General features: G+C 48.8%; 1 protein-coding gene across 1 annotated transcript; it reads right to left on the reverse strand.

Annotated features, from left to right (window-relative positions):
- Positions 1-4,069: 4,069 nt before the first annotated feature.
- LOC309405059 (homeobox protein HMX1) lies at positions 4,070-7,171 on the reverse strand (the record flags this gene model as incomplete). Its single annotated transcript, XM_081999742.1, has 2 exons — positions 4,070-5,286; positions 6,907-7,171. The coding sequence occupies 2 exons, from the start codon at positions 7,169-7,171 to the stop codon at positions 4,712-4,714; spliced, it is 840 nt and encodes a 279-aa protein (XP_081855868.1). The 3' UTR covers positions 4,070-4,711.
- Positions 7,172-26,790: the final 19,619 nt, after the last annotated feature.

Here is a 26,790-nt window from a genome sequence, read left to right on the forward strand (position 1 = left end):
ATCGGATGGAAATGAAATCTGATTAGGTTCTAGAGAAACGCCAGAGAGTCCCGGGTTTGCTTAGCTTACAGAATCGGGCTTGCGTTACCTCCCGACGTACTGGAGGGTAAGACAGGCCCTCTCTGGCTTTCACGTCCCCTTGCAAATAGGACCCTCGTAACTGCACTCCCACCGGCACCTTACAACCGGCCTCAAGGATCCCGCAGTTCCCCCGGGACAGACTGGGCGAGAGCTGTCTGAAAAGTTCATCAGAACAACCAGGCGGCTGGAGCTACCTCGACGCTGCTAAAAGAAACCGGATTTCGCAGTAACTGGGTGTAAATCGCCGCTGCGGTCTTCGCACTCCCCGGGCGCAGGCAGCCCTGCGCCGGGCACCTCGGGCAGGAAGGGAGGGGGCAGAAAACGGTTTCACTAGCTGGAAAACAACCCTCCCTGGAGTCCCACGGGAAGGCAGCTACAAGTGCCACACATAAAGAGGCGTTTCGGGGGACTTGAGCGTGCCAAGCCGGCTCCTCCATGCCAGAGGTGAGGGACACAGGCGGATTTGGCTCTGTAGTGACCCCCCCGGGGTCACAGAGCATCCCTCTCGAAACGTTTTGTTCCCCTCTGAAGCCAGTTCAAAGTACTCAGCTAAATCGCCTTCCTGCAACCTCTGCACTTGATAGGAGAGGCGTGCGGTTAAAATCCTAGAGGGGATTTCCCAATAAAGCTAGTAATTCTCAGCTGTTCGGTAAACTGGAATTGCTAAAGAGAGGAGGAGAGGAGAGGAGAGGAGAAGAGAGGAGAGGAGAGGAAAAAGCTTTAAATTTTAGGCGCACATCTAGATTTTCATGAATATCTCCTTAATGGACATTCATGTGTCTCACAACACAGAAATTAAAACGTAGGATCCGTAAGAAGACTTGAGAAACTCAGGACATTTAAAAGAAGCATTAAGAAATCCGCCATAATATTCTTACATTTCCCGTCCCATTCCCGATGAATATAACTCATAAAGTTATATTCATCGGGAATGGGACGGGAAATGTAAGAATATTGCCTGGGTCTAATCTGAGACTGAGAGCACTAAATACTCCGCTAAATCGCCCGCCGAAGTCCGGAGCGCGTCTCCCTTCGATCGACGGCGGGGGCGGGACGCGCTCCCCGCCCGGCGGGCACATTCGCAGGGGCAGAGACAGACTGTTCCGAAGTAATGCAGTATAAAAGGGGGGAGGGAGGGGGAATCGATCCAAATATATTGTTCAACAGTGGAGCCAGCGCGCACCTATGAGATTTATCAAGTATTGATTTGCATGAATATTTTAGACCCGTGCCTACGAGAAAAGTTATAGGCCATCTTAAGGCGGTGAGCAACGTACCATTTGCAAAGTAGCCATTTAACAAGGTGCTTTATCGATCCTTTTCACTTAAAGTGTAATTAATAATAACATCTTACTGCAGCTACACCAGGAATTTATTTCAGAAGGTCAGTTTAGATAGTATTTTGATTTTCGTTTGGTTTGCTTAATAAAAAAAAATCTTTTCGCTAATTATTTTTATCAGCCTCCAATAAACACAAGTTATCTTTGCAAGTAGTCTGGCAAGGTTTTCCTTTGCCTCGCCTCTGGAGTGCCATCTAGCTAAGCTGTTGTAGTGACATTCATTAAATAAATGTCAACAGACAAGGATTTATGCCGCATAATAATATTACAGCTGTAGTATAACTGGATTTATTTTAAAGCTATTCTGCTGCTTTGATCTATAAAACAGCAACGTATGTTTCTATATGTCGCAAATAGCCTTTGAGAATCTATTTTGAGCTTTACAGTCCGTCAACTTTTTTCTTAGAACATTGTCTTTTGCAGAAGAAGCACAAAGCTTGACTCTCACCTCTTTGATTTGTTTAATAAAAAATATACACGCGGAAGAAACCTGCGAGGAATCTGCTGTCCCGATTTGAGGGGTGGGCGTGGGTTTTGGTTGGTTTTGGGGTTTTTTTTTTGCCTGCTTTGAAATCGCCAAAGTACTAAGGAGTGACTAAGTCTTCTGCTAGCTGTTCCCCTGCACCCTGCAGGAATTGCTTGCCCTCAGCTACAGTGAAAAGCGTAATTAAAAAAGCTACGAGGTAAAGAAACCTGAGGTGTATATGTTCCTACTTTCAGCACATACTTTTAATAAGACACTATAAAGCATTTTCTGCATGTACAGAATAAGGCATAAGTAAGCACTTTTTCTTAGACGAATTCACGTCTTGCACCTTTTAATATTTTACTATGATCATAAGTTACAAATACAGTGTATGAAAAAAAATCTGTTTATTGATATAATCAGCACATCTTTAAAAAAACAAACAAACTAATGTCCAAACACATTTTAAAAACCCGATTGATCATTTAGCCCTGCCAGTTACTCAACTTCAAGAAAAGAATATTTAGTAGAATCAGAAGTATAATAATCTCATATGTTACTCCAAAGAAAAGGCATGTGGAGAGTGGCAGGCGTGTTAAGTTTCGCGTTGGATTACAATCTACTCTGATATGACTGTAGTGAGTCAGGATTTCACTCCAGTAGGGAACACTGGGAGATCTGGGGGGCTGGATACGGCTGGGGAAACGGTCTGGCCGCTTTCTTCCAGGGGTAGCCAGGCTCTGAACGGTATCAAATAAAGTGTTGGAGCCCAGAGGAAGAAACATCGCCCCAAGTCACTCCCTTAGCACATGAAAAGGCTGAAGTCCGCCCCAGCTGCTCCCCCCGAGGGCGGCGGGTCCCGTCCGGAGCACCGGCACCCCCAACCCCTCCGCTTCCCCGTCCTCCTCACACTGCTCGGGGATCAGGCTGCAAAAGTTTTCGCCCCAGATTCGGGTGTCTGACGGATATGCAAAGAAAACAACTGGCGAAGACGTCCCCGAGTGAGACGAGGGATTTCAGAGCAAATAAAAAAAAAAAAAAATAAAGTCCCAGAAACGGGGCTCAAGTCGAAACGAGCATCCCGGCAAAGTGAGCGCTTTTCTCAGGAACCCGGAAAATATATATTTATTTCATTCTCGAGTGGTTTTGAGGATTTCAGCGTCCTGCCTTCAACTGTGCAGGCTTATGCCCAGAGCCGTGTTTCAGGCCAAAGCGAGGGGAAAAAAAAAAAAAAAAAAAAGAGTTAAAAAAAAGCGGTGGAGGGGGTTATAATCCGCCCCTGACCCTTCTTCTCAGGTTTCGTATCAAAGCTGAAGATCCGCCGCATCTCGCCGATCGATTTCATAACAAGAAACCGTGAGATTGCTCCAAATATAACGCAAAGCGCAGGAAACAATAAAAATTAGATCGCTCTTCCTTCACTGGGGACAGGTCCGCATGCACGTACCCCAGTAGATCCAGGACCCAGCTTTCCCTGCGGGGACACCGAGTGCTCCGAGCTGGTCGGTTCAATTACGTCTGATTATGCCCTAAAACGTACGATCAAAGCTTGACCTTCCAACAGGGCTGAGTTTTATAAGGTCATTTCCCCCTTCATATTCGGAAAAAGAAATTCAAACCTTGAGAAACAATGATGGACCCGATATTCATTTTAGCAGTGGGTAGAGAGGGGGAAACAAACCAGTTATTAAAGGAAAAAAAGTAGCTTGGCATGCATAATACTTCATATAATATCACATTACAGGTTAGCTTGCATAACTAGCCATACAACTCCCCAGTCTGCCGCCATCTGATTATTTTTCTTCCTTTTTAATTGCCAGTGCGAACTATTAATCGATTACACTAACCGATCCCGTAAGAGACAGACAAGCCGAGGTGCCTTTTGCTCAGCCTCCTCAGGAGACGGACATAAGTGGCAAACCCACTGGTAAATCACAGTATGTTGAGAGATATTTCTATGTAAATTTTTTTAGCCGACAGTTTGTCAAGGAATAAAACGATAAGAAAGAAACAGAATCCTCACAGCTCTGACTTCAGCGGGGCGAATTAATTCGAACAATTTGCCTTCGAGTTGTTTCAAATCAGAAAGCCTGCACCGAGAAGGACCAGGGGCATCCGCACATGCTTGGGTATCGATCGTAGGAAAACGAAGAGTAGCAACGGAGGAAGGGGGGGAAAAATCTGCACGGATTTAGTGGCTGAAACAAAGGGCCCTGGAGAAGCTGCTGGAGGCGGGGATCCGCCGGGCCCCCCGCTCTGCGCGGAGAGCAGCCGCGGCAAGCGGGGAAAATGGAGGGTTTCCCCGGCAGCGGAGGGCCCGAGGAAGGTCCCACGGCCGCGGCGGGGGCCCCGAGGCTTCGCCGCCCGTGGGGCGGGGGCGGCGGGGCCGGGGAGCGGCCCCGGCGGTTCCGTACATTCGTCTCACGCTCGGCAGCTCTGCGGGGAGGTGTGGGGGGAGAGGGTCTGGGGGGCTTCTGCCCTCCGAAAAACGCCGGTCTGTGTCACCCCGGGGCCGAGGCGGCGGGCGGGCTTTGCCGCTGCCACCGGGCTGCATTTTCTTTGGATGCGCGGCGGGGGGAGCCCCCCGGCCCGCTCCCGGCTGATGGTTGGGGTCCGCGTAGTCCTTTCCGTTCCCTCCGGCTGCTGCGCGTCGCTCCGAGTTTACCCCAAAAGTAAGTTTATTGCACGTTTAAAAAAAAAAAAGTCAAAAAGCAGAAAAATCGAGAAACGTGTAAATTGGAAATAAAAAGTCCGGGGAGGGCGGGGGTGGAGCTGGAAGCCGGGGAGGGGTCGCGGGGGCCGCGGTCCCGGCACAGGTGGGCGCTCAGACGAGTCCTGTCATCTGCGACCGTAGGAACGGGAGGGAGGCGGCGGGGAAGGTGCCCAGGGGGTAGCTGACGCCGCTGGAGAAGCCCACCAAGGGGGGCGACATGTGGGGCAGGGTGAAGCCCAAGGCGCTGGCCGGCGAGTTCTCGTGGTACAAAATGGGGACCCGCACTATCCTTTGGGCGGCGTGGGAGAGGTTGGCCGCCTCCAGGTCGGCGGCCAGCTGCCGCTTCCACTTGTTGCGGCGGTTCTGGAACCAGATCTTCACCTGGGTCTCGGTGAGGTGCAGCGAGGCGGCCAGCCCGGCCCGCTCCGAGCTGCTCAGGTAGCGCTTCACGTCGAAGGTGGACTCCAGCTGGAAGACCTGGCTGCGGCTGAACACCGTGCGCGTCTTCTTCTTGCGGCCGGCGGCGCGTTGCTCCGGCTCTCCCGGTTCCTCGCCCCGCTCCTCCTCCTCCTCACGGCCGCCCGGCCCCGGCCGCCCGCCCGCCGGGCCCCGCGCCGCCGCCCGCCCGCCGCCGCCCGCCCGCTCCGCCGGCTCCTCGGGCGGCTCGGGCGAGTCCCGGTCGCTGGCTGCGGAGAGAGGCAGAGGGCTGGGCAGTGGGGCGGCGGGGGTTGAGGGGCATCGCCCAGTCGCCCGCTGACCCGCAGGGAGCTCCCGGCCCCTCGCCCCGCTCAGCGGGAGAGAAAATACCGCGGCTGCGGAGAGAGCAAGGACAGGGTACCGGGGCCGCCCGAGGGGCCAGGAGCCCGGACCGAGGCTCCCACCGCGGCTCCGTCTCCTGCGAGAAACTCCCAAATATTTGTGAGTACATGCACGCACGCGCAAGCGTGCTTATAGACTCACCGAGATTGCACTTCACTCATATAGGCGTATGCCCATCTACGTACATACTCCTGTACGTGCGGGTGTGTATGCACATCTAAATGTACGCCCATACCTGTACGCACACATATACGTGTATAAAACTTACATATACCTTTAGATATAAATATAAGCGTAGATGTATATGCATACACACACGTACATATGTATAGAGATATCTATACTCTGCATATGCAATACTCTGTGTATATATACACACACTATGTATACGGGTGTACACATATGAATAAATGTGTACTCACACACGTGTATACATTTACACACATGTACACATATATACTTACAAGTACCTATGTAAGCATATCGGTGTGTGTAAGGGGGGGTAAGCACAGTAGTGCGTGTATCTATATAAAGGGAGGTAAGAAAGAAATATTTTCTCTTCACGTTATCTTGAACTTCATAAGCCAAATGGATGGAGTCAGCTAGTCTAGTATCGGGACAATGCCTCCCTGCGTGTCTCCGTGGAGTTTCCAACGTTGTGCTTTCCATTTGCAGTTTTAAAGGAGGAAAAAAAATTATTTCCTACTCTTTACAGACCAACAAAAAACAAAACAGAAAAAGAAGAGGGAGAAAAACAAGGCAGTTGTTTCTTGAGTGGCTTTCTGTTTCTAGATGTACTTTTGAGATAAATTAAAAATATTAATAAACTCATCATTGTAAAAAGAAGCTCTTTGGATTACAGATCACGCCTCCTTTCCTTATTGAGCAATCGCGCCAACTCTACAGGCTCGTATAGAATCAAAGAGATGCGCCGAGGGACAATATTTTTTCTATCAGGATAAAAATAACCACTGATCGCAGCCCGTAAACTTTTTCAGATGTTCATTTCTGCCCCTGCACCCAGGCTTCTCCTCCAGCGCCTGTTCCTGCGAGGTCCCTGCCATGGCAGGCCGGTGTGTGGGGGGCGGTCGGGGCCCAGTCCAGCCGCCGCTCCCCCGGCCCGGCTCTCCGGCCTGCCGGGTCGTCACAACCAGCCAAGACCCCCCCTTCTTGAAGGGGAAAAAAAAAAGAAAAAGGGGAAAATAAAAAGGAAAGAATAGATTCCCCGAGCGAGCCAGTAACCCCAGCTGTTTACGTTTTGGAGGCTCCAGGTGCCTGGCGCACCGTGCGCGTTCACGGGGATTTGCCCCGGGCGGCCGAAATCGGGGAGGCAGGGCCAGGGCTGCGGGGCACCCCGAGCATCCCCCTCTGTGCCTGTCCCTAGGGCCGCGGCGGGACCGGACCCCCCCCTCGAGACACCCCCACCACCCCCCCGAGCCCCAGCCCCGGCCGGGCCCGGCGACTAAGGGTAGGGAAAGGCGACTTACTGTCGGGGCTGGCGCAGCCCAGGAAGGCGGCGTGCGCTCGGCGGTACCAGCCGACGGCGGCGTCGCGGAGGGGGCAGCCCGGGGCGCCGAGGCGCAGCGGGGAGCGCGGCCCGCAGCGCGGCCCCCCGCGGCCGCCGCCGCCGCCCGCCGCCGCCCGCCGCGCCCCGCCGCCCGCCGTGCCCTCGGTGCCCAGCAGGTCCTCGATGAAGAAGGACGAGACGCGGGCGGAGGTGGAGCCGGCGTTTTCCGTGGCTTCGTCTGGCATCGTCGGAAAGAGCTGCGGGAGGAGGAGGAGGAGGGGAGGGGGTCCCGGCTCCACCGGCGGCTGGCTCCTCGGCTCCCCGCTGCCCCGCGGCCGCCTCCTGCCTCTGCTTAGCCCCGTGGATGCTCTCCTGGTATAAAAGGTTTTTTTTCCGGAGTAATCATTTCAGATCGCGGTTTGCCATCATTTCCTGCAAGCTAGGAGGGGAGGGGGGAGGGAGAGGAGGGGAAGGGAACGGGGAGGGAAAAAAAAAAAAAAAGCAACCCGACAACCCATCGGAGGCGCCGGATTCTGCGCGAAAACGATAATAACGAAATAAAAATGTCATGCGAGTTAAACGGTGGACACGCGAGGGGGAATCCTGCGATTGGAGGAGCGCCACGCCAAGTGGGATTTCCGCGAGGGAAGCGCGGAGCGCGGCGGGGCCGGCCGCTGCCGGTGCCTGGGCGTGCGTGTTGTGTGCGTGTGTGTGTGCAGTGCGGGGTGTGTGCGTGTGCGTGCGCCGCCCCGGGGCTGCCACTCACCAGCTCCTTATTTAGGTCAATTAGGGAGCAAATCCCGGCGCGGGGGAGCGGCAGGGCCGGCCCCGGCACACGGGCCGCCGCCGCCGGGGGAGGGGGGGCTTGGCCGCCCCACGCCCCGGCCCTCCCATTGGCTGCAGCGGGCTCAGCGGGCAGCCCAGAGCGCCAATCCGCACCGCGAACATCGCAATTATATTAATATCATTAATACTAATCAACACCCCACCCTCCCGCCCCCCGCCGGGTGCTCTCATGTCTGCGGCGGCGGCGGCCGACGGAGGAGATGCGCGCTCCGCCGCTCAGAGAGCCCGTACCGGCCCGCGGGGCTGCCGGCGGAGCGGTGAGGTGTCGTCCCCCCCCGCCCGCAGCCCCCGGGGGTGGGCACTGGAGCCGGGGGTGGGGGGCGGGGGGACATCGGGCCCCGGGAGCGGGCGGTGTCCGCGGCCGCGGAGTGTCCCGCCGGTGAAGGGGAGGGTGCCGGGCACCAAGGGGCCGGGGACCCTCGTTTATAGGGTCTCCCGAAGCCCGATTGGCGACATTTAACCTCCTCCTTTATATATATATGCATATACATACATAACCTCCTCCTTTACATATATAAGCATATACATACAGATTTTTAATATATACGTATTATATATAGTTTATAGTCTATACGCTTTATTTAGGAAGAAAACCTGCCCCTGCTCATCGAAGACGGGGCCGTCCACGGCGGGCAGGCAGCGGCCGCGCGCTGCCCGCTCCTGCACCCAGCACATGGCTGCCGGCCTTACCGTCCCGCAGCCCGGCTTCTTCATTTAGCATTGCTGTTGTAATTCCGCTCCGTGGAACGCCGGAAAGCCACCCTCCGCCTGCCCCCTGTCCCCGAGCCTTCTGGATCCCCCCCGCCTCGGGACAAGGACCCTCAGCAAACCCCACAAAAGGCCCCCTCGCTGCAGGGCGCCGGGGCAGGAGAGTTATACCCTCTGCCTTTTCCCGCGGGACCAGGCGGGCCGGGTTTGGAGAGGGACGAGTCGACCCATGGCGCAGGTCGGAGCCCCGCCGAGGTTCGGGTGAGTACAGAGCTGCCCCTGAACGTTCACCTGCGGGTCAGCCCCTGCCCTGCCTCCTCTCTCGGGAGGTCCCCACTTGTCCCCCGTTGCGGTGCTCCGGGATAAGCTCCCCTTTCCCAAGCCCCGCCTCCCGGTTTTGGACGGCGAGTCCGGTTGCTGCCCGTGCGGAGCCGGCCCGCCCCCGCGGAGCGGCCCCGCTGCCTTTCCTGGAGTAGCGGTGGGGACCTCTGAGGTCAGGGCCTATTTCAGGAAAGAAAAAAAAAAAAAAAAAAAGAAAGAAGAGTAATTCCATTTCCAAAAACTCCGGAAAAAAAATGCGAAGAGCTAGAGCTCTGAAATAGACTCTGGAAAAGCAGGAATATACAGGGACGCGTTCGGCTTTCTGTCCTACCTGAGCAGAGAACGAGGGCAGTCAGGTGAATTGTAAACCGGGCGAAAGTGCATTCGTCACTTGTTGCACAGGAGTGATGTTAAAGAACGTCGCTTCTATACTCTGCGCACCTTGGTGCGTGTTGCTGGATAGGAAATACGAGTCTGACTGATATATCTTAAGCACCCTTAAACCGTCAGCAATCTTTCACTGGCAGACTCAGAAAACTTGTGTGCTTTCCGCAATAAAGAGGAAAACGTGGGCCCTGGCTACTTCTATATATTTTATATACAACGTGCAAATGATATGCACGTATCCCATACCCATATTTTAGAAAGTCTTCCTACAGTGTGGTCATGCACCTTAGGTAGTATTATTTGCTTTCCACTTAGAAACAGTATAATAAAAGCAATACGAGTAAATTTGCTCTTCCTTTTTTTTTACCCCTCCATATTTCTTTAACATAATGTGTAACTCTGATGTGCAATAATGCTGAACTGTGTTTGCGAGAAGTCGTGTATACTCAGACATACTCCTGAAACACAAAATCAGGATGAGTACAATTCTATACCTGCAAATACAACTCTTGTACATAAGTGTCCGTGTGTATGGGCTATTTTTTAAGCTTGTAGTTATGTTTACGTACCTTTTACATTGCTATAGTGACACGACTACCAACGCTTTGTGCTTAATACTCTTTGTGCTTATTACGATGAGGAGAAGAGCGTGTGTTTACTGGATGGCTCCCTGCAGGGAGCAGAAAAAGCAGTCAGCGACGGTATTTTCGTACTTAATATCAGAAAGACATCCCGGGCCCCTGCCTTAACTCCTTACGGTGTCGCTTGCCTGGGGGTGCCGCGGGGCGGGGGGGAGTGTGTCCCGTTGTGCTTTGCCATCGCCCCGGGCTAACCCTCCCGTCGGGCAAGGGCCGTGCCGGTGCGGCTGCCGGGCCGCCTCCGCGGGGCTGCGGGTGGCCGCGGCGAGGCAGGACCGCTCCCTCCCCCGCCGCCTTCTCCCCCACGGCCATCGCTTCGCGGCACGGTAAACCCGTGATGTTTTTGCAGGCAGCCGAGTGGAGAGGCTTTCACCGGGCAGCGAGCTGCCGCCGGCGGGCCGGATGGATTCCCCGGGCTTTCGGCAGAGGTGGCTTTGAGAGCAGAGGTGGCCGGCACCTTGTTTTTTCCATCTTTGGCTCGCTTCCTCTCCCAGGTACATGTTTTTCTCCCAGGCTTTGGAGACCTCCAGACCCGGGGCACCTCCGGAAGGGCTGCGGCCTGCAGTCCCGGCGCCGCTGCCGTGAGGATCTCTCCTGCTGAGCCGTCCCGGCTCCCAGTCCGTGCCGATCACCGGCGTGGGATGTCCGTGGTATATCCCCTTTCCGTCACCACCTCCGACGGCTCCTGTGTCTTGGGCTTCTGAGCTCGGCGCGGGTGCGAAGCACGGCTGGCTGCCACACAGGGAGCAGGCAGGACTAGGGATTTGGGACCGGGCTCCGGAAGGAATCGGCAGACCTAGGGCTGCTTTTGGGGACGAAAAGGTGTATGTGAGTGTGAGAAGTGCCTCCAGTGAGCCGCGGTGATGCCCTGGCACCTCCCGCACCAACCGGAGCGGGCCCGCCCGCAACATGAATGCGATTTCCCCGCGGCTGCTTGATGTCTCCCCTTGCTCTGCCCCCACCCCACTGCCTCCCTGTCTCGTAAAATAGAAATGAGATGAAAGGCAGGCTCTAGCGCTCGCTACCTAACCTCTGCTCCGCTCGGCTTTTCAGGCTCGGAGCCCGGATGGTTGCAGAACGCATCTCACCCCCCGCGCTGCGGGCAGGGATGGATTTCTGGGCCGGGGCATCATCTCTCCCTTCCCCCTGCTGAACAGGTCGCCCAGTTCCTCCCACCCTCCCAACAGATCAGGCGGCAGCGCTGCGGGTGAGGGAATTCTTGGCCAACATCTGCCTCTGGTTGATGTCTTTAGATATATATTTTATTTTTTAAATATATCTAAGTATGTGTATATATGTGTATGCATATACTTATAAATAAAAATAGCTTTTCAGCCAGGTTCTTTTTAGCTATAAAAATACAACTAATAAGGACTGTATTCACATCGTCAGTAAACTGCCGAGAGCCACCAAAACACCAAAGCAGATACCGCCAAGCAGTGCTTTGCGGGTCCAACGCTCCTTCAGAGGAGCAGAGGTGGTGGTGGGATGGTTTGGAGACCTACTTTTAAAAAAAATGAAATAAAAGATCAATCAGGAGGTGGTTGCTTGGCCTCTAAAGCTCTGTGTAACATCTTCCTCCTCCTCCTGCCGGGGGGTGCTGGGGGAAGGGGGTCCGCGGCCCAAACCTCTCCCGCCGGGGCACCTCTCATCCCTGCATGGAGTTCGCCAGGTCTCTGCTCTGGCTCCGCCGCCCTCAAAAAGTCGCAGATGCGGAGCAGGACCCGGGGGGTGCGGTGTCGCGTCCTGCTGGGCCTTGCTGGGACAAACGGAGAGGAGGGGTCAGAGGGGTGTCCCGGCCCCCTCCCCCCCGCCTGGCTGAGGGTCCTGTGCGCACCTGACGGAGATACCCCATTTTGTGTGGCCTTTCCAGCAGTTAACCCCCAAAGGACGAGGACAACACGGCAGTGGGAACCCTTTCTTTTCCTGCAGGTGGAAAACCCTAAAACCCTTTCAGATGTGGGTTACATAGCACCTCAGTGCAGCAACACCTTGTGGAATTCCTTTCTGAATTGGCAGTAAATTTTAAGGAGTCCCTGAAGACGGGGAAACAGAGAAACTGCTAATTATGTGGGGGGGTTGGGTTTTTTTTGGGGGGGGTGGGAGGAATGATCTCTATAAACTCAACCCTACTGAATTCTTCACCATCAGTGATACTGGCAGAGAACTTTTCCCCTTTCAAGGAAGCTGCATAAGCCATGCTGACTGCCATGAATGTATTCGTTATTCACAGAGTCACTAAGTGCTTCGGATGGAAACTTCCAGCCCGTGGCATGTCCTGGCTGTCCGTGACGCCTATTTATTGCTCGTTATAGACGGCATACAATTGGGAGCATGAATCACACCGCTTACGTGCTGTTCCCTTGCTAAGTGAGTGGTATTTTAACCCGTGATAAATTATCAAACTGGGGAATATCCTTGGGTATGTGAATACATTAACAAAGAAAACACTTCAAGAATGATTTTGGGGAATATCTATTCCCATCTGTTAAAATTCCAGAGCCCTTTCAGAAATATTTATTAATTGTCTAACTGGAGATGGGGAGAGAGGGAGAATATGGATCATCAGCAAATTATATGATATCTTTTAAAAAAAAAAGTCCCTACTGAAATGAGCTAACAATTATAATACAGTCCTGTTTTAAAGTGACTTTTCCAGAAAGGTCTTTGGCATTGATTTCCTTACACAGTTTTAACATTACTTTTTTTTTTTGTATGTATGTATGTACAGTGAGAGAATGCATGGTTTTATTGGTACTGGTTAGGGTCAGCCACAGGAGAATTATGGAGGTCATGTGAAATAGGTGCCAATAAAGCTTTTATTATTGTTATACAGACAAAAGAGCATTATGGAAAGAGATTCTTACCAGACCTAACCATGGATATTTTGTTCTGTTAACAATCAGGTTGGAAAATACAGACACACAGTTAAAAAAAAAAAAAAGTAAGTTTTCAGAGCAATTGAACATTAATCTATTATCCATAAAACTTTTGGAATTATTTTCTCTCAGAAAATGAAGGTCTCCTGAAATGAAACACTGCACACAACTCCTGATTTTGCCTAAAACAAAAGATCTAGGGGGAAAAAATATTGCACTGTCACAACAGAATATAACTGTTTAAATTTTGAAATAACATTTAACATTTGATTATTGTGTTATGCAAGATAAGAAAATCAAATTATTTTTAATTAGTAAGATAGACTTTATCTCTAGTCTGAGATAAAGTCAACTTAAGATTTTCTGTCAGAACTTGAAGTTGAGGATTCTGAAGTAAAATTTCATTAAAATGTTGTTCTCCTTCCCTTATGCAATCTTGAATGATTTTAGTGGAGCATTAAACCACTGTCAAGACTGTAATGAACTTCCCCATGTGTTGATACATTGGATTTTTAGCTCAAACTTCAAAAACAGTTGGAGCTTAACGAATTTAGTAAAAACTCATACCTTCTTAAATCTGATTGACTCAGGAGTTTTAGATTAATTCCAGGACAGAGCCAAATTCAATCAAAGAAAGTATTAAGAACTTACAGTACAAAACTTCCTTTGTATTTTTACAGTTTGTGTAAAAGGAAATTGATGCATGGATCAAAGTTAGCCCCCAAATAACATTAACATTGGGGTAAAAATTATACTAGCTTTTACACTTTGGTAGTAAAATTATTCAAATTATGTATTCTAAGGGAAAGTTTTAAGAAAACTTGTGAAAATTACACAGAGCTTTATTATATAGAAAAAAATCAACTATATTTGGGAGTTAAATTAATAAGAAGCAAGTGAGCTCTGCATAGATAGAAGACAGAAAGTATCTCTCTTCCACTAACTTGTAATTCATTCATCATAAAAGAGGACAGCATATCAAGCTTTAAAACTGCCATTAGAACAAAGAAAGTATTTTTCATTGTTATGTGAAAATTATACTTTTGCAAATTATATTTGAGTGAGGCATATAGATTCCCCCAAAAAACCTCTATCACCAATGATATATATACAAATATACAACCATGAATTTTTTGGTCAGTTCAGAAATAATCTTTATAGAAATCAATGAGCAGTTAACGTTTATGTATGTGACTCATTAAAATCTGAGGATGAATGTAATTTTCAAATGGTTCTGTAATGTATTATAAATGGTTTTGCAATTCTCCAGCATATGCGTAGATATGTATCTGGAGATATATACAGTTACATACATACAAATATGTTTATTATGGTATACAAAAATTACATATTCACATAGAATGAAAGTAGTGTTGAAATGCCTTTAGAAAGGACTGGACCTAGTCAAAATTAATATTGTAATGAGCTCAGATACTAATGTAAATCCATGGAAACCCCAAATGCATTCACTTTCTTGTTCTGAATTATTTTGTTATCAAGTCTGATTAGTCCTAGAAAACCCTGAAGCAGTAGGAAGGCTGGGTCAAACACTGAGTGAACTTGGTGGTAAAGCTCTGTTTGCTTTCTCTCGGCAAACGGCACTGAGATGTGCTATCTTCCCTGGGATCTCAGTGGGGCTCGGCAGGAAACCCAACCATATCAGCTCCTTCTCATAAGATTCCCCTTTGACTTCACAAACTCCCCGAGTTGTGTTAGGACGGCGCAGCCGGTTCCCACAGTAATTCCTCGTGAAACTTGAACACCATGGCCCACATTCTGCCCTTGCAAAGACATGAGAAGTCGACCCAGCAATTTACACAGGCCTCTGGCTATGAATAATAAAATCTACACTCCAGTTATCTGAAATTGGAGCGATAAGTGGACTTGCTGCAGGAAAATTTCCATATCACACTTTGTAAATCCATGTCTTACCCAAGGTAAAGTCTTGGCTGAAATGGAGACAGTACTGGAGAGATGGCCAAGGAGAGCTGAAGGTGCACCTTTGTTGTGTGTCACAGGGGTGTGTCCTACCGACTAAGTAGGAAGAGGTGCCAATGCCCCTTTGTCTCCTTCTCTCATGCAAAATTCCCCTCCCACATCTGCTGGGGCGATTAATCAAAGTAAGTGGAGACCTCTAGTCTAGCCTTTTAATCCTATGCTCATTTTAAAGACAAAGCATATCTAGCCAATATTGCCCACACATTCAGGGGGTAACTGTCATATAAGAAAAGTCAGAGGAGCTCCCTTTCAACTGTCTGGTCCTGGGGAGGCTTTCTTGCTGCTTCATGACAATACATAGCATGGTGCAGATGGGTGAAGGGCAGCTCTGCAGAGAAGAGGCAGTTAACTGAATTTTATAAGGAGAAGGGACTCAGTAGGAGATGGGACTGCTTTCTTTAGTGAGGACACTGTAATGGTGTGGCCTCTCCACTCCAAGTCGCGGATGACTTGGTCTTCCCTTGGTCTTCCCTTGTCCTGCTCAAATGTTTCATATGACTTGGCTTTCTTGGCTGAATGTGTATAGACAAGCTAAAAAGGATCATGGCACAGGCTTAGGCAAATGCCTGTTCTTAGTCTTCACTGTACACTTACTGCCTGGCAGATTTTGGCCTATCATCAGTCCCCTTCCAGATTATGTCAGGGCATTTATAGGATAATAAAGTCCATGGACTGCTCCTGGTAGATATCAGACCACCCTGTTTTGGAGTGGAAGAGCATGTAGTCTGCAGACCCAAGCTGTGTCACGCCATTTATACTTAGGACTAGAGGACTGGGCCAGCATGGATCCAATCTGAAGCACCCAAAACCCTGCCGTTCATCTGGCAAGGGACAGCAGTTTCCTCAGACAGTAGAAAGAAAAGGTGCCCTGTCATCACGGTGTGCAGTTGTGGTAGTTTGGGTAGGTGACATGAGTTTTGCAAAGGAGAGAGTAGCTCTTGCCTACACGTCCTCCTCTCCCCAGCCGGCATCCCTGCAAAAGCCTGGCAAACACCAGCCCTTTAGCAGTATTTATAGCTATATCACTATCTGATGAGCCACTCTAAAAGTAGGCTAACTCAAAACATACCACATTGCTGCTTGGAAATTTAGATGTGAGAGGATATCTGGTTCTAATATACAGATCACCTTATGGTGTGGCAGGTTTCAGTTTCCACAATAGAGAGTGCATTTGTGCTAGGAGTGATTTAAGCCATTTGGGACCTTCAAAAGCAGAAACCCTTCATGAACCTTATTGGAAATGACTACACTTGGTGAAAAAAAAAAGGAAGAGAAACTAGAGGGGTGATCCAAGATCACACACATCTAAAGAGTGGAAAGGAAGCCTTTTCCAAAATGTTGCTCTTTCTCACAGAAAATGCCTAAGTTGAGTGTGAGAGTAGTATCTTCATCCCTTCATTGAGCTATGAAGTCCTGCTAATGCTGATGGAACTGACATCTTATTGCAAAAAGCCACCAGGCTTAGTTCAAAACAGTCAGTTTATTAAATATTAGCAATATCAGCCATCACATTTTCTATTGCATTTTCCTTTTTGCATTTCTCCTTTTGCTGAGGGATGCAATGAGGATGACAACAAAGCAGGATTTTCCTTTGAGATACACCTGGTGGATTTGAGCTCTGATATTTCTCTTTCCCTCACTGCACGGAAATCCCTTAGGAAGAGCAAAATATCAGCATAAAGATCGGCTGTGCAGATTGGAAAGAAGGATTTTGCCCTTGGGTCCAAAAGCTGGAATGTTTTCTGCAGATCATAGACTCCATAAAACATATGTACTTAATAAATAAGCAAACAAGGCTTGTGCCTGAATGGGGCTTCCGTGCAGCAAAGGAGAACAACATTTGGCAAGTTGGGGTCGGGGGGGCTGACACTTAACGCCCCTTGTATCCCAGAGCCACTTTTTTTTGCAAATATCTATTTCTTCACAGCAACTGTGCTGTTGAGGTGCATGAGAGGAACCTTTCGGAAGCTTATTCCAGGTGATCTGAAACAGTGCTTCCTCACAGCGCTGACTGTCCCCATGCAGCAAATGGAGGGAATATGTCCACCTTGTCAAAGAGGTAAACCAGATGAGCTAAGAAGTCTTTCCCTCATTCGCATCTACTGTCTCGCTGCCCGCACAGGTCAACAGGGAAAACAGCAGAGGGGAAGTAGCTGGAATGACGCCATCGCTCCGGGCTTTTGGCACCCCACTGCAGCAGGAGCTCGGCATCTTTTTGCACCCCACCACTCCGGAGCTGTCAGCAGGTAACACGCTCTGTCGTATATCTCAGAGCTGCCGAAACATTATGTGCTCTCTCTCCACCTTTTGCAGAGCTTGCCTGACCCTGCCTTGCTCCTTGCTTAGGGTGAGGGGGTTTCAATCCCCTTGGCAGCCCCGACGGCTCATCCAGGCTTGGTCCAGCCTAGGAAGCTGTCCTCTTACATTTAGCAAAAGAGAAACATGTCCACCATCTGCTTGCAATTGCTCTCTGAGATGCCAAGCACAGCCTTTGCTTTCGCGTGTCTCCTAAACGCTTGACAATCAGGATATTCAGACTGAGTGAGATCTTATCGGTACTTTTTGGTTGTCAGACCAAAGGCCCGAACACCGCCAGGTCTCCACAGGGCTTAGCTGGGATGGAGGACGCGTGCGATAAACAAAGTGGCTGTCCACAGCAAGAAGCACATGTTTCCAGCGTGCCATGATCCCCACCTGGGGCTGGAGCCAGCCAGAAGTCAGATGTCAAGTTTGATAGATTTATCTTGACTATTTCTGTGCGGAGGGGTGAGAGGGGCACCTGCAGAGGGTGACCCATCTCCCTTCTCCGTGCACCCCTACTCAACAAGGATGAACGTTACTGCACGTGCTGCCAAAGGTCACTGTACAGGACAACAACATTAAACCGAACACCTAACTTCTAGCTGGTTGATGCTGGTTGAAATGAAGCCTACCTTTATTTCTTCATTTTCTAGCTGCTTGTAGGTCGTCTAGCTGGAGTAGTCCTTTCCTCTTCCCCCACTGCCTTTTAGGTGCAAAGAACAGCAGAAGCAGACTAAGGACCTGACTCATCACTCTATCTTTTGCTTATCCTCCAAAATATATGCATATAGCCTCAAAACAAAGGTGCATGGCGGCCACGCCTTTACATAAAATGGCAAGTTTAGTGTGATTGTGTTGAAATTATTACATGATACAGTCAAAATCAGTTCAGTTGAGGATAAAAACCACAGTGTTTGCTTAGATTTGTTGTTATTTTGGTCCACAGGGGAAAAAACCCAATTGATTCATCTGGAACTCTTAATTTCCAGCATAATTTTAATTGTTTTATTAAGCACAACAACTATATTATTCTGAATTAAATATGTTTGGTTATGTGTAACTTAACCTCACAGGAAAAAAAAAAGTGACAATTAAATATTTCCTTGGACTTTGTGATGGTCAGTGAAGTCTTGTGGGCACCTCTGGGATCAACAGTGGATTAAAAAGAGACTTTGATTCTGCGTCAGAAACAGCAAGCATCTTTTTGTCTGATGTTGGGTTGTTGCTTTCTGTCCTGTGCTGATATTCCAAGTGATCCTACATACAGGTTTTCCCCTTTGATATATCTACTAAGGCCAATTTAAAAAAATCTGAAATCCACTGAGATTTGGCTCATAAAAAGCTATGTTAGCCTTACAAGGTACAGATTTAAGTGTGGATTATCCTTGAGAAACCCGTCTGGGGAATCTGGACAACTTCTTTCCATAAGGACCAAATCTACTGTTTGCATGAGGCATGGGAAGGCTTAATTGGGATTTAAGCAGTACTCGCATCTTGGTGATCCTAAGTAACCCCCAGTGTTATTTAGAGAGCTTTAGGAGCCTTGCTGACACCTAATGGGGACCTATAGATTGTTTAGATTCCATTTGAACTCAGATTAATATTCCAGGTTAGATTACTGCTACCAATTTTGCAAACACTAATAAGTCCTAAAGGTAATGTCTGTAGATAATCAGAAATTAAGCAGGATATGTAGATGCAGACTAGTTAACATTCTGCCATAATCAGCATATTTAAGAAAAGAAGTGTAAAAATCCTAAGGTGGTCTTTCACAGAGTCTGAATCGGGGAAATTATTAGCTGGCATGTTAGTTTATATGGCTTTCATTTAGCAAGAGTAGTTTGCATCTGGATGAGATCTGATGAACATAGTCCAAAATCTGTGCCTTTCCCCGAGTTGGGAATCTTCTGAGTAAGTGTCTGGATCTGACCTATTTCAAGACAGTGATCTTTGACCATAGGCCATGTGATCTTTGTTCTGGACTTGATTTATTTCTATTCTGCAGTCTTACCTGATGCTTCTCCCAGGTGCACGTTTAGCCAGACTGCCTTGGTATGAAAGAGTACACCTGTGAAGCAACACCCGGGGAAATTTTTTTTGCTAGCAGGAATCAGCACTTTGCATCTTTTCCTTGTGTAAATAAAGTCAACAAAAAAAGCGTCTGATGACTCTGTGCTTCTTTTGAAAGAGATTAAAATCTTTATCTCCCCCCCCTCTTAGTTTCCTCTTCTTGTACTGGATTGCTCTATCAGAGTGTTTTCATTTGCTTTCAAAACGTGTGCCTGTATTTACTTGCATGGAAGAAAACGCAAATATTAATGTAAGCGAAACATAAGTGACAATTCAATGACATAGCAGAACATCTTGGATAACCCTCGCCCATAGATACGATGTGTAGATGTGCTTTAATTGCTTAAAAACCAGGGCAGAAAGCTACCTCGCTGCGTTAGCGTAACCGAAGACCCAACAGGCCTTATCACAGTGCCACCGCGAGGCCAAAGCCCTCCCCGGCTCAAGCCCAGACCTCCGTAAAGCGCCTTCAACCCGGGCCCAGGGTTGCGGTTTTCTCGTTTCCCTTACTCAAAGTTGAGTCAAAGCGAAACACAGGTAAGGTCCTGTGGTGTTAAAGGGCTCCAAACCGGTCCTGGTACTTCTGAACCCGTCGGGGTGTTCACAGATGTTGCGAGCGCGTAGTGCCTGTAACCGATCCCAAACAAAAATGATTGCTGTGGTCTAGATGGATTAAGATTTTTCCTAGCAGTTCTGTATTTCGCAATCCAAATGCATAATAAACTTAGATCTGTACTTTTGCCAAGTTGCAATTTATAAATAAAAGGGTTCAGAGCAAGCCAATTTTCCTATTGAGTTTTAATAGCTAATACTCTGAAAACCTCAAGGCTAATTAAACCGTTCATTGTCCTGCTGCATTTAATTATTCAGATATTGATCTAACATCTTAACACACAAGACAAAACAGTGACATATTTTATATTTGGAAATGGAAAAAATAGGAAGCAGACCTGGTTTAAAAATGATTTAGAAGTTAATAACTGAACTCAAAGAATAGTGTTTCCAAGTGTTGATTTTTTCATGAGCCACACAGTCTTTCTGTCTATTAAAAAAAAGAAGAAAAAAGAAATGTGAAAAAAGACAAAAAGTAAAAAAAAAAGAACCTACGGAGTTTTGCTATAAAGCCTGCCTTAAATTTCACATCTAGTTGAAAAAATCCTACACGCTACACTGCCAAAACCACATGTGCGTACAAAGATGAAAACAAGTCATTTGACTAGGGAAGTCAAAGGAATACTGTGTTCAAGTTCTGACCCTACCTGAGACAACCTCTGATCTTGGACTAATAAATATTTAGCCTGCCTTCTTCCACCACTGCCTGAAAACTGATAGCCTCATATGTCTCCTTCTTTTCCTGTTGTCTTAATTGATCATAGAATCATAGAATGGTTTGTGTTGGAAGGGACCTTTAAAAGACATCTAGTCCAACCCCGCTGTGGTGAGCAGGGACATCTTCAACCAGACCAGGTTGCTCAGAGCCCCATCCAACCTGTCCTGGAATGTTTCCAGGGATGGGGCGTCTACCACCTCTCTGGGCAACCTGTGCCAGTGTTTCACCACCCTCATTGTCAAAAATTTCTTCCTGATATCTAGTCTAAATCTACCATCTTTTAGTTCAAAACCATTACCCCTTGTCCTGTCGCTACAGGCCCTGCTAAAAAGTCTGTCCCCATCTTTCTTATAAGCCCTCTTTAAGTACTGAAAGGCTGCAATAAGGTCTCCCCAGAGCCTTTTCTTCTTTTTAGGTCACCATCTTTTCGTCTTACTGGGTGCTTAGCCTTGGGTCTAAATTAGAAGCCCCAACACAACACAGAGCAAACCACTCCATATGGACAACCCACCAATAAGGTTCTTCTGAAAGAATGAGTTTGTGTTCCTCCTTAGTTGGTTTTTTTCCCCCCTTTTAATGCCTTGGAAACATCATCACATTCTTGAGAAGCATTCTCATGACTTTTTTGGAAAAGCTATTTTGTCTCTCCCAACGAAAATCTGTGAGGCCTTTGGAGAATGAGAAACACAGATGTTTTGGGTCCGCCAGCACCACTTCCATTTTTATTGCTTCACAAAGCAGAAGAACAGAACCTGGGTTATTTGGAGTGGAAATAATCTATAATCTAGCCATTTACAGCTATCCTAGACACCACAAAAACACCTGAACCTAGCACACAGCCTATCTCATCCACAGAACACATTCATACGATACGCTGTGCCGTAAAAGTGCCTACTACCCTCCACCAACTGGGAGGAGATCCCATGGTGACTGGCTGGGGTACACACATCCCGAACCTAGTTAGGTTGTTTCAATGTGGCAACTTAGTGCCCTTTGATATTCCCAAAGACATCCAAGTTATTTGCATAGGACTTCAAATATGACACAGGAACTCTGGGAGACTCAGGTGGTGCCAGAGCAGGACCTTTTAATGCTATATGGTTCAAAAGACACCAGACATATTGCTTTGACAACAGATTCCCACCTGCAAAAGCGATGAGACAAATGCCATCATTAATGTCTGTATTTTGTTCAGAGGACACACTGGAAAGCAAAGAGATTCATCAAATCATAGGCAACTATTCACTCTGGGTTTGATTCTGCCTGCTGGATATAAGCCCTGTGGGCAGAAGCTCCCTGGGGTGAGGGCTACATGCTCCTGCTACGGATCAAGAAAGCAAAACCCCATGATAGAGCAATTCAGTTGCATTAGCTGTCTATTTACAGTCCCTCTAGTGACGCTTAGGAGGTCACCTTCAACTTGGTTTGGGGAAAAAGTAAGATAGATAATGAAAGTACCATGAGACAATGAGCTGTACAGGCAGGCTCCTATGCAAACCTCTCAGCTGCTCCTGACTCCTCTGAAGTGGAGTCTTCATCGCAAGACTAATGTGGATTGCTGACCCTGCTCCGACAAATTCTTCACACAGGGCAGCACAGACCAGGGACTATTGATGGGAGAAGCAAAACCAAAGCTGTTACAGTGAGGCAGCACAGGAGATGACAACAGGCTTCCTATAGGGCTTCCTATACCTTAATCCACGCCAAGGTTGCACTTCCATTCACGACTGGGACCCTAAGAAGGATTAAGGTTAAGGTTAAGGTCCTATGGCTGGCCATTAGCACTGGGATAATATTTTTCTCAGGAGGAAGTAAATTTAGTAAAATTTTACTAAAAAAAAGCAACATGCACTTCAGTACAATGACTTGCCAGGAGGTTAACTTAAGGCCTGCCATTTGGGAGACATCCGTTGTATGCAAAATGCAGTGCGCTTTGCTTTGTGTGAGGAGCAAACATGGCTTTCCCCTTAACTGGATGTAGGGCAAGTTATAGGTGGAATATGTATACAGAAAAGACACAAAATAGCATATGGCATATGGTCATCATTGCACAATTCACTGGCTGGTAACTCGGTATGCTGCGTCTCCAACTTACAGTAACTGACACCAGATAATACAGTTGGGATTAATCCAGGCCTTATGAAGTGTTCCAAAAACTCAAAGCTAATTACTATGCTTGAGATTCCCAGATTGGCATATGGTGTTAAAAAGCGTTATACATTTTAGCAGAAAACATAAATTCTGCAAGAACTGTATTTTGCCAGAAAGCTAGCTTTCCCCTCAGATTATTTACTGCTAATTGCAGGGAGGTGTCTTACATATGCCAGTGCATTTCTTTTTGAATCTACTAGTCCAGTTCTTGGTGCCCTTTTAAAAATTACCTTATTAAAACCATCAGAAGAAAATCTGGTTCCCAGTCTGGCCAAGAGAGTAGAACTGACTGTCATAAACTATAGCAGATCGCTTTGCATTCACATTAAAATCAAGCTTAATAACATTAAAGCTTGTACATAGTGGGAAATTCCACTTTAAATTCCTTCACCATCTGTTGAATAAAAATCAGCTGTGAGTATTTCCCTTTGACTCCTCTTTTCCTTAGGGTGCACGGTGCAGAGATGCAAGTGGGAAAAGGCTGTACTGGGGTGGGCGTGGGGAGGGTGGGCAGCAGGACTGCAGCCAGGCTGAAGTGGGAGAGGGAGAGCTGCCGATGGGGGACTGGAATTTCACCTTACCAGAAATTGCTGTACCGCAGTGAAATTATTCTAAAATCAAGTTGCTTGCTAAGCCTTTTCTCTATGCATCTCCACTCTTTAGATTTTGGAATCTGCTGTTACACAACTGTGGGTGAGCAATTTTTGTTTCATAATGTATCACTTCAGCTGTCCGAGACCTTACTTCTGCCATCTAAACAGCACCATCTTCAGGCACATTTTAAAACCTATCAATTACCTAGCGGCGACCTAGCCCTTCCTCACATCGGGAATGCTCTTTTTCTGGTGCTGAAATTGCAGCAAATTCTTCTCCTCCTGGTTTTTCCCTTGGCACTGTCTTCAAGTTTTGACACGTGTCAAAATTAGGCTATCAATTCAAAATGCGACAGCCAACCTCCTCCCAGTGGCACCCTTTGTGTCTGATCGAATCTTTCCTCAGATAGGCTCTTAAATTTTCTTTAAAAGGTTTCACTGTAACACCTGTTTCATATTGTTTATTTCAACTTTTTCATGTGTTTTGTTTTTTTTTCAATCTCCTCGATAGAAAGACCTACTTTATTTCCATTAGTACGTTCAAACAGCATATTTTAATTCTCTGGTTTTTAACCTTGAAAGAGACAAAGAATTTTCTAGATAAATTATATTTCATTATCTACTTGACTTGAATATATGTTCTTAAGACAAGCAAAATGTAGTTAAGTCAAAAGAAATAGATGAGTTATTAGGCTCTAGCAGCTGTTTCTGTTTCACTTGTAAACCAAACAAATCTGGGCTCAGTGAGTGTTAAAATCACAAGAAAATGCAACGAGAAATACTCAGTACACTTTATAATGTCATCGTAATCACCTACTGTTATATACCCTAACGAAATGTCGTTTGCATTGTTTGTTTATTCCTCAATTTATTTATTTTTTTCTATAGTCCACAGGCAAATCAACAGCAAAGTCCTGCACAACAGTTTTCTGGTCTGGAGCTGTTGGGAGGTGAAGTGGAGGCAGACAGAGCCCCATCCCTTACATTGCCCACCCATGGTATCTGTGCAAGGCGGGCTGTAAAGTGACTTTAAGTTCTTTATGGGAATGTTTAGCCTCTAAGAAACACAATAACAGTTTCTGCCCTTTGTTTGCTGGGTAATAAATGGAGGAAAGATGCAGTTCCTCTTTCCTGCCCTCTTGTTGCGAAGAGAAGGATGATGCTTTACTTTAGGGAGGGTCTTCACATCCAGCGTTGCCTTCACCATGTTCCCTCAAATCCATGGGATCCCTTCAACTGTGGGTACTGCATCTTGCAGCACTGATGGGAAAGCACACGTTCTCCTGCCTTTGCTTCATTAGAAAGACCAACAACGTGGTGACACTTGAGGTTTTCATTAGTCTTTGGGAAAGAAAAATTCTTCAGTACTAAAACTGCCAGATTTGCCAAGTTTCAGTACACACAGTTTTACAGCAAGAAGATAATTTCATCGAAAAGTTCTCATCAAAATCACGGTTAACCTCTGCACGGCGTCTGTAAGAAATATTGCAGTAGGCAGCACGTTACAGGTTTCAGTGTGCGTTTGTTGGACACAGCCACGGAGTGGGACGATCACTGAGTGAGAGAGCGAGCAAGTGCAAGCAGGGCAGGCCTGTCCTGGGCTCCCGGCGTCCCAGGGGCACAGGGGGTCCTGGACGGGCCCCCCCCGCCTCGTGTTGGGGGCGGGGGGAGGAATCCAGACGTGTAGCTCTTTACATGTTGCATTTCTCTCGAGGAAAAGGGGTTATTCCTCACCCCTGCTTTGTCCCTCTCCGGCTCCTCTCCCTGCCTCTCCGGGCTGGCCCTGCCCGCAGGGCTCCCCCTGCGGGCGGCGAGCCGGGCGGGGGTCGCTGCTTTTCGCCCGGGGGCAGGAGGTAAGGCGGGGAAGCGTCTGGGCCCCGGAGAGCCCCGGGCCGTGGGGAGGGCCGGGGCCGGGCCAGGCTCCTCCGGGAAGGCGGCGCAGGGCCGGGGCGGGCGGGCCCGCCGTGTCTCGCCCTGCCAAGGTTGGGGGGAACGGGGTGTGCATAGAGAAGGGCAGGAGGACCGTCCGTCACCCCCCCCCCGCCCCTGGGTAGGAACTGGGCTGTTCATAATGAACAGGGGCTTTCTGATGTCTTGCAGCCAACGACAAAAACCTTCCGGCTCCTGTGTCCTACTTCTGGGCGAGAGATGGCCTTTGTGGGCTAATTTAAGGAGACGGAGGAGGCTGCGGTACCGGCCGGGAGGGAGGGGAAGGGTGGGAAAGCACCGAGCCACGCTGGAGGGGCCGGCCGGGGGCAGAGGGGCAGCGCAGAGCCCCCGACGACCCCACGACTGCAGGCTGATGCTCAGACCAGCCCCAAACCCTCTACGGCCGCTTCTGGGGAAGCGGAATTGCCACCCGTGTCTGCCTCCGCCCCGTCGATCCGGCCCGGCTCCCAGGTGAGCCGCAGGTCCCGCAGCTCCTGCGGTGTCGTCCCCAGGCCCGGGACCAGCTCCCGGCCGTGCTCGGGGTCAGAGCAGGGGGTCCCCACGTCTGCGTCTCCAGCTGTCGTGTCCTTTTCCCCCACGAGCGGAGCTGCTGTCGGGAAGGAGCGCGAGGAGGGATCCTGAAGCTCTCCCCGACAGTCCGGACCCATAACCGGCCCCGGAGCGCCTGCAGGTCCCCCTCGCTCCTCCAGCGGCACCGGATGCCCTGGGTGCTGCGCCCCGCGCCCACTTCCACTCCTGAGAGCCATCAGGGGCAGAGGAAATTATTTTGTTTTGTTTTAACTTATTTATGTTACGCTATGTTATGTTATAGTATTCTGTTCTGTTCCGTTCCGTTCCATTCCATTCACTTCATTTTTTGAGGGAAACCAATTTTTCAAGTTCATTTAGTTTTGTCAGACCCTCTCGGCCCTGGAGCCCCGGGTTTCACGGCCTCCCTTAGGCAGAAGCAATGAGGTGATTGCCCCCCTCCCGACACCTTTCGGGGTCCCCACCGCTGTCCCAGCGCCGAGCCGGGGCACGCGGCCCCCGGGCAGTCCCGTTGGCAAGCGGCGAGGCAGGGAGGGCTGGGAGACAGGGGAGTAAAATTCTGCCCCATCTCAAATAAAAAAGCAGCTTCTCTGCCCAGCTGGGAGGTGAATTCGTTCAGCGCCCCGTGCCCTCCGGCCGGGCGGGCCGCCCCTCTGCGGCACTCCCGCCCCAGAGACCCCCCTTCCCGGCGGGGCCCCGCGTCCCGGCCGGGCGCCGGTACCCGAGCCGCGGCTTCTGGCTGCAGAGTAACCAAGTCCCGGCCAGCCGGGGGTTGTTTATTCGATCACTTCCCCTCGCCTCCGAATAAAAATGATGATTATCCCGTCAATTTTGAAGGCGAACGCAGAGCAGAGCATGACGCAGGGCGAGGGGATCCTTACAGAGCCCTCCCGAAGGGGGATCTTCCAAAAAATTTTACTTCAGGAATCTGTCTCTTCCCTCCTTCGGATTTAGGGGGAAGATTTTTTGGTCTTTTTGTTCGCGGTTTTTTAAATTTTCATATTCAGAGGTGTTGCTGTCTTTATTGGCTGTTTGGAAAATGGAAAAATAGAAAGAGAGCATTTCCAGAGTATTTGGTTTCGTTCAAATAAAAATCTTATACTATTTTAATTTTTTTGCTAGCACTCAAAGACTCTGGTCTTAAATTAATACGCAAAAAATAGG

Source organism: Phaethon aethereus (genome assembly GCF_964289735.1).
Source record: "Phaethon aethereus genome assembly, chromosome: 4".
Lineage (NCBI taxonomy): Eukaryota > Metazoa > Chordata > Aves > Phaethontiformes > Phaethontidae > Phaethon > Phaethon aethereus.